Source organism: Nestor notabilis, unplaced genomic scaffold (assembly GCF_000696875.1).
Source record: "Nestor notabilis isolate BGI_N333 unplaced genomic scaffold, ASM69687v1 scaffold8125, whole genome shotgun sequence".
Lineage (NCBI taxonomy): Eukaryota > Metazoa > Chordata > Aves > Psittaciformes > Psittacidae > Nestor > Nestor notabilis.
In genome coordinates this window covers 36,591-44,591 of record NW_009928866.1, presented here as the reverse complement: position 1 = coordinate 44,591, position 8,001 = coordinate 36,591, and the positions used below count along the sequence as shown (strand labels likewise).

At 32.9% G+C, this 8,001-nt stretch overlaps 1 protein-coding gene across 1 annotated transcript in view; it reads right to left on the bottom strand.

The window, feature by feature from the left end:
- ASPH (aspartate beta-hydroxylase) overlaps nucleotides 1–8,001 on the bottom strand; it is a 92,124-nt gene that overhangs the window by 62,839 nt on the left and 21,284 nt on the right. Inside the window, exons 4-6 of the mRNA XM_010014720.1 lie at nucleotides 2,614–2,703; nucleotides 1,112–1,186; nucleotides 458–619 (exon numbers count right to left, since the gene is read on the bottom strand). Of these exons, the coding sequence (XP_010013022.1) occupies nucleotides 458–619; nucleotides 1,112–1,186; nucleotides 2,614–2,703 (327 nt within the window). The remainder of the gene's footprint in view (nucleotides 1–457; nucleotides 620–1,111; nucleotides 1,187–2,613; nucleotides 2,704–8,001) is intronic.

The following is an 8,001-nucleotide window of genomic DNA, read 5'->3' as shown; positions in this document are numbered from 1 at the left end:
TCAGCAGGATTTACAATTTAGTTCATGCATAACATTCTCTTAGAAAGCCACATAAGAGTGGCTTAAACCACGACAGAAGTAGAATGAGACCAAGTGTCTATAAAAGCCTGTGCTAAAAAACTCTTAAAATTTAGTTGGATAAACTAGGAAGTCCAGAAGCAGACTCCATACAGATATTACAGAAGTCTCTCTTACTGGGAAGAGAATTTGTTTGGTTGAAGGCCAATATAGCAGTAATGAAATAATAATATATAGTTATCCGGATTCCAAAACTCAAGATATTAAAATATCTCATTTTGATTTTAAAAATATTTTTCTAAGTAATACTTGCTGTGGCTGACATTTGTTAAGTCTCTACTGCAAGTAGAAATTATCAATCAAATTTTTAGTGAGACATTTCCATTTCTTCTTATTTTTAGCAAAATTTGATTTTCATTATATTTAGTAATTCACATACCTTTCAGAACTGAATCTGGTGTCTCATATGCTTCTGACATTTCATTCTCTAATTCTGTGAGCAAGTCATCTGTTGTAGGAGTTTCAAGTGTTTCTCCACGTATTTCTTCCTTCGCTTGCCATTGGTCATTTACACTTTCATCTATATTTTCATGTCTCTCTCCTAATCAATAATACAGATTGTTAGAGAATATGTACCCTGGTAAACTCTATTACCAGCAAACATTCAGTCTCCAGCACACCCTTCATGTTTTTCAACTAGTTCCCAAAGGGGATGGGGACAGATGACTTGTCTGCACCTTCCAGCAGTATAAACCCAAAGCATCTGCACTGACCTGGCAGTGTCTTCTTCACCCACAATAAAAGCCATCTGTTTACCTACTCTTGCACTCCACCCAGTATTTTGAGGAAGTTTTTGTCAAGTCACTGATTTGAGCTAATGCTGCCAAACACCCCTAGGGAAGAGGCCACAGTTTTAGGATTTGGTGACTGAACTTCCTGTATTTTCTTGAAAATAACAAATTAGCTGATTAGAATGTTTTGTGGAGGCAAAAGTATTTAAAGTACATACCAAAACCAGCCTCTGAGTTTCTAGAGTCTAGCCTATAGTGGGATTTATAAATTCTTCAGTGATTTCTAAGCATCAATGCATTACCAGGCTGGGAATGGAGAGCTTCGTGAAGAACAGACTGAATTTCTTCTTCCAATTCTATGTCAGCATTCTTGTGCTCTAAAAGGATTGTAAATTGCAGTGAAGGTAAGTGCAAAAGGCAAAAATCTAAACATTAGGTCAAGGCTTGCAGCTTTCAGTAGCCTCCATAAAGTTCTTACTCCATTCAATAAAGTTCTACAGAGATAGACTTGACGAACCTCTGCAACACACCATTACAAAAACAATTTGGGTTTGCTTACTCTCCAGTATGGGAAGTATTGCATCAATCACACCAAATTCATTCTGAAGATAAATCAGAAGAATTTATCTACACTGCATTCTCTGCACATACATTTTTCTCTGTGGCAGTAACATTAATATCTTCAGATAACTATTCAAACCGAGAAGTCTTTTTCAATTACTTTACTAGCACTTTCATCCATTACTTTCCTACAATTTAGGCAGCAGCACTACCATGTCGCATTAGTCAACAAAATGTCATTTGCAGAAGTAGGATTTTGTTGGCTTCATAAACAGGTAAAATACATACTAACATTACAGTATCATGTCACACCAGATTAAATCATAAACTGATCTCAGGGACAACTTATTACCAGCTAACACACCAGCCCAGGACACAACAGGAATTTGTATGAAATGTTGCCTTCATACAAACGTCCTGAAATTAACACTGAGAAACCCAACAGCACAAAACCAAATCGTAATTGCATTTTTCAAATAACAATCCAAAATGGTACCAGTTACGGGGTGGAAAGAAAGAAAATTTTTAACTTTCTATATTTTATAAATTATAACTTTAGTAATGCAAGTCTTTTAAAAATAAATTCTATAATCTATTTTATCGATCATATGCTCAACATTTGTGGGTTGTGTTAGGTTCACATAAACATCAAGTAGGATTAGCCTTTTCAAGGTACAGGAGAAAATATGTAGTCCCTGAATAACACAAAAATGCAAATCACATATATGAAATCTGACATATAAAAACTTTTTTTTTTTAATTCCTCTGATACCTAATGAATTTTACTAATACTACGGGACTTTAAAAATGTTTAAATGTTTGGGTTTTTTTATTTACTGTATTTATGATATACTACTGATTTTAGTGGAAAAGTGAGTATTTGATTAATTTTATGAAGTTGGTTGTTAGTTTTAGGTTTGGTTGGTTGGTTTTGGGTCTTTTGAGGTGGAGAATTTGCTGTTATTCTGACTGGGTATTCTGTTGCATATACATCAAAACCACAACAGCAGAAAGATATTCTGATGTGATTCGGTTCCAGTGATAACCATGAGAGCTGACAAGACTGCCTTCTATACATTTAAATGATAAGCTTTACAAGGTCAGTGATTTATATAAAGTTAACAACAGTAACTCCCATTAAATCAATTGAAGCAGATAAGCAACATGTAAGATCAATGAAAGATTTATTTTTCTACCCAAGGAAATAACACAATGAATTAATTTAGTTTACAAAAGGCCTTACCTGAGTCAACGTATGATTTCTCAGCAGGCTGGATCGTCTCCTCAGATGCTGGTGATATTGGCTGTGCTGGGACAGATGTTTCTTTAAGGCCTGCATTTTTCAGTTATAAAGTTAACTTCATGCTCTTTGTGATCTTATTCAATTATAAACTAAGAAAGCTGTTTCAATTAAATTAACCGATGCTAATATACAGTGATATATTCAGAAATTAAAGTGTATTCAGATAATAAACAAGTATGTTTTTAAGACTAACATATAATGAGGAGAAAAAAGGAACAGAAATTTAAGCACTTGCCTTTATTTCAAAGTAACTGAACAAATGACTATGCTATTCGCAATATCAATTCAGTATCCGGAAGAAAAATAGGCAACAGGTTTTTCTCACCGTTTTCTCTTGGAACAGAAAGTTGAATAAGATTATCTCAATCTCCAATTTCTTTTGACAACTAAATTACTACAGAAAAAATGAGACTGATGGCATTTTACCACTAAGATACTTACTTCCATACCACAGTCTTTCTAGATCAAAACACAGTGAAAAGAAAGCAATCAGTAACACCAATGTTCAGCACCCTTGTAAGAGATAACTAATAGCCTTGAAAGATTATGCCACATTTTAAGACACATCCTCAAGAAAGACTGTATTGGTATTAGCCTAATCCTCCTCTCAACTATTCTTCAGGAAGGTCTCAAACAAGACTTAAACAACAGAGATTCAGACTGGGAGTAAGAAAAAAAACTCAAAACCAAAACAAACCCAAACTTAGACACACACATTGCCTCATGAGGACAGTCAAATCAGTGGAAAAAAACAGCAAAGAAAGGTTGTGCATTCCCATCCTTGGAGGTTTTAAAGGCCACACTGGACAATGGCCAGAGTAAGCTGGTCATATGTCTGAGATGACCCCATTTTGAGCAGGATGTTGGAATATGGATCTCCTTAAGTCCCTTCCAAATGGAATTCTCTTATAATCATAAACCATTTCTCCAAGGTTCATATTTAAATATAAGTTCTAATGTCAATAAAGATAAAACTACTTTCTTAAACACACATGCTGCCCCAACCTAGTTTCTCAAGAGCTGTATGTAAAGAAATCAACAGAAAAATAATATTTAAGAAAGCAGAGGTTACACTATAATGAACACTCCTGGACTGCTAACAATCTTGGAAAAGTAACTTTAAGTAGAACAAGTAATATATTTCAAGTCAGTAAAGTTAGGTTTTTTGGTTTGGGTTTGGTTGGTTTTTTTTAATTGCCATATTTCTACCAGAGTCAAACATATCTCAATATCAGTAGGACTAGTATGCCTCAAAACAACTTTGTGTAAACTAAAGAGATTTTATTATTTTCTGCATCCTGAGAAAAACATATTTATTCTACTGTTCTATATGAATGATGGGAAGAGAAATAACAGGATTAATTTTACTTACACCTTTTTATATTATTTAAATTACATCAAGATGAGTAGTTAGGGTGTATCTAGAAGTACTGTAACTAAGAGTCCACTAGTATGGAATTAATATCAGAAGCTTAAAAAAAAAAAAAAGAAAAAGAAAAAAAGAGAGCACCACATTCAAATTTAGACTATTTTTTTTGCCTATTTTCTTCTGCATCATTAAAAAATACCCTGAAACATTAAAAAATATTATGAAGACTTTCATTAATCTTTTACTGCAGTATATTAATGGCTACAAGAGTAAGAAATTACTTCCTTCTACAATCATCTTTAACCACATATTGAGACAAACCTAGATACTTTTATTAGCCACTGCCTCACACTTTAGAGCCTCTAAGCATAGAAACAGCCAGCTGCTTTCAAAAATACAGTTCTCTTACATATACACCTCTAAGTCCTCATATTATCTAATAACCCGCACCTCCAATTCTGGACAACCACTTGCTTTGCTTCATGAATAAATTGATTCAAAGTATTTCAAAAGATAATATTTCACAGCCAACAAGCACTAAGAGTGTTGTGAAAGGAAAGAGACTAGAAAGAGTATTTTTTTTTTTGTTTGCTTGCACATTTCTCAACTTTGCTTTCAGGCTTTTATACACACCTATGATGTGTTTATCAACAATTCTTATTCAACCCTGTCAAGTATGTAATATATTATGTCATTTACCTTTTGCAAGATACTCTTTTCTCTCATATTTTTATCAAAATAAAGTTGCACTCCGTTTTTACTTGTGTGGTGCATTTTTTGAGCTTATGTGGTAACCTGCTATGTTAAGTTTAATGACAGTACTATTTCATGGAGATGCACACCAGATCTCTGGGGCAAAAACCTCATTTTATTGTGTGGCTATTCATATAGCCTGGTGTGCTGCTTGAATAAAATGAATCCAAAATTAAAAAGGGGGGAAAAAACATTCCCAACCAACCACAGGGGGAAAAAAAACCCAAAAAAACCCCCAAAAAAACAACAAAACTTTTTTTAGGACCAGATAAACTTTGGGTCACAGATAGAATAATATGTTAATCAGAAAGGCAACTCATTCCAAATTTCACTCCTAGACAGTTACTTCTGTCCCATTAGGGGAGAAAATAAAAAGTGATGTGCACTATACCACTGTGCCACGACTCTCAAGTGTGATTTGAGTGCTCTTCTGCTAAATATCTATCTTAGCATGTATTCGACCAAAGATTAATAAATACATATATCATTTTCAAAACCTAAAAAAGAATGCTCATTATGCAAGTGCATTTATTAGATCTTCATTCTGTCATTTTTTGCTAAGCATTAAAAATGTTCATAACACACACCTTTTCATTCCTTCTTCACACATATATAAATATTTAGAAAATAGCTCAGTATACAATCTGTTAAATATCACAGCTAGAATCTTAAGCTACAGCACTATTTTTCTACAGCTTTCATTTGAACTATTTTTTGTAAGTTTCCTCTAAAAAAACCTTTTTATATCTGTAGGGATCAAAGCATCTTACACACATATATAAGTATGTTTTTTTTTGGAAGTCTGAGGTAAGTGTATTGCCAACTGCTATAGACAAAATTTAAGCAAAACCAGGAACAGAATCAACCATCAGGACTCTAATCTTACACCACCACCCACATACACATACTCATGCTCAATTTCGCTCCTTAGTTTTGTTTTCTTTAAAATGATACTGCAACATAATAATAAATCTTTAATTTTAATTACAAATTTCCTTCTGAATCTTGTGTAATTTTACTGTGCAAGTAATATTTCAATATACCAAGCGATATTATTTGTCTAGTAAAATTGGAATATATTCCTTTCCCATATAAACATGAAAGCAAGTATAGATTCAATAACATACTAAAATATCTCTGCAGAAATGTTTTGTAACTTTATTTTAATGAGACTGCTGTATAAATCATTCCTTTGTGCCAAAAATACAGGAACTGTAAGAGCAAACTAACACAGGAGCTTGCTTACAGAAGTATTATGTACTTCAAAAGTGTTGTTTTAGGAAAATAGTAGTTGCAAAAATACGTAAGCTGTTCTCTAACCAAGATCAACCAGAATACAGGAGTGGTAAGCAGTGCATCACTTACAACGTGAATGGAACTCAACAATATCCATCAATGGTTAAATAGGTGGTCTAATTTTCAGAAATGTTCATTACTAGAAGCTTAAAAAACTCAGAAAAATCAGGACACAGTTAACTGAAAAGTGGCAATAAATCAACTTTTCAGACCTAAAGATAGCTAATAAATAAATAAATAAAGGAACAAAGCAGAACAAATTGTCACAGGATCAATAAGCAAAAGTACTGCGATGTTTTGATTTGAGTAGAAATTGAAGTCTCAAATTAACACAACACTATGTTGGTTTGAGTGTGTATAAAATAGTTTTCTCAGCTTACTTAGGGGAAAAAAAGTTTAGCAAGGAATAATTTACATTTATTTGCTAGGTTCCTATGACAATACATTCCATTAATACTTCTCTTGGTTGTTTTTATGAAACAGAAATATATTTTCCTCTGAGTTTCCATTTTAGGTGTCTAGAAAATCCTCTTAATGCTGCTTTTAAACTTGCATTTGATATACAACATTACATTTTTATCCCCACATCAAGAAAATAGCATTTTAATATGCGGAAGCAATGAAAGGGCAAAACAACCCAAGAGATTCAGAGTATGTTTGAAGTAAATTGCATTGATTTCACATTTGATTGTTTTCAATACACATTGTTATGCAGGCATATTCACATATGTACGTATTTGAGATTCATAGAAGACATTATTTGCTTTGTGTTTACAATGCAAGAATACACTTAATAGTTTTTTTAAAAAAATATTACATACAGCCTTTGTTCACACTTATTTCCAGAAAATATTATGTTCTTATTGCCATATTTACCACATTCATATAAATATGCTGAATTTCTCATTCTTCAGGTCTGTTCCTCAGTAGCAGAACTGATACTCTGTTTAGTTCTTCTCTTTCTTGTCTTCCTTGGATGGGTTTTTAGCTAATTTTTTTGTTTCTTTCTCTTTTCCCACCTGATTAGTACCATCCTTTTCACTGGCTGATTTTTTGGTAGCCTCCTTGGATTTTACATTTTTGTCTAAGCTTTTTTCCTTTTCTCTGTCCCTTTTAGCCTTGTCAGAATCTTTCTTTAATTTATTCGTATCAACAGCTTTCTTGTCCTTTCGATCAGTTGCATCTTTTCCTTTCCTGGCTTTCTTTTTTTCTTCCTCATCTTTGTTATCCTCCTTCTTGGATTCCTGCTTCTCCCTTAATTTCTTGAGCGGTTCTTTAATAGCTTCTTTTACTTTTTAGTTTTTCATTTAAAAGAGAGGAAATGTTCAATAAGAGAACCATTCTTAGATCAGAAAACATCTTACGAACAACCATCTAAAAGAGCTTTGATTGAATTATTACTTAATGTTTGTTAGATGCCAATTTAAACTTGTTTAATTAATTCAGCTTTTAGCAATTTAAATAATTAGTTTTGACTTTTAGCAATATCTCACACCATGCTGCCAGCCAATAAAATAACCTCAGCTTACTGCAACTGCATCCAAATAAAGCATTAATCTAGTAAAAAACATGCCTCTATTAGCTTGCTGCTAAATAACTTGTGCATAATGCTAAAAACTGTTTTGTCTGTAAGCATGAAAGTCACAGTAAATTTTGAATTTCTGACAACAGTTTCTACAGTTCCTATAATGGTAGGATCTAGAAGTGTCAAGAGCACCACCAAAATAATTCTTTCCCCAACTTTCTCGACTTTCTAAAACTACAAATGCAAGTGTTATAATAACACAAATGTTATGTTTTTCAGAGGTAACATTGCTACCTCTAATTAAGCCAAGACTTAAAAACATATCTGAAGTATGTATTTTACAAAAATAAGAAATAAGTACACCATAAGTCAGAAGAAAAGCAAG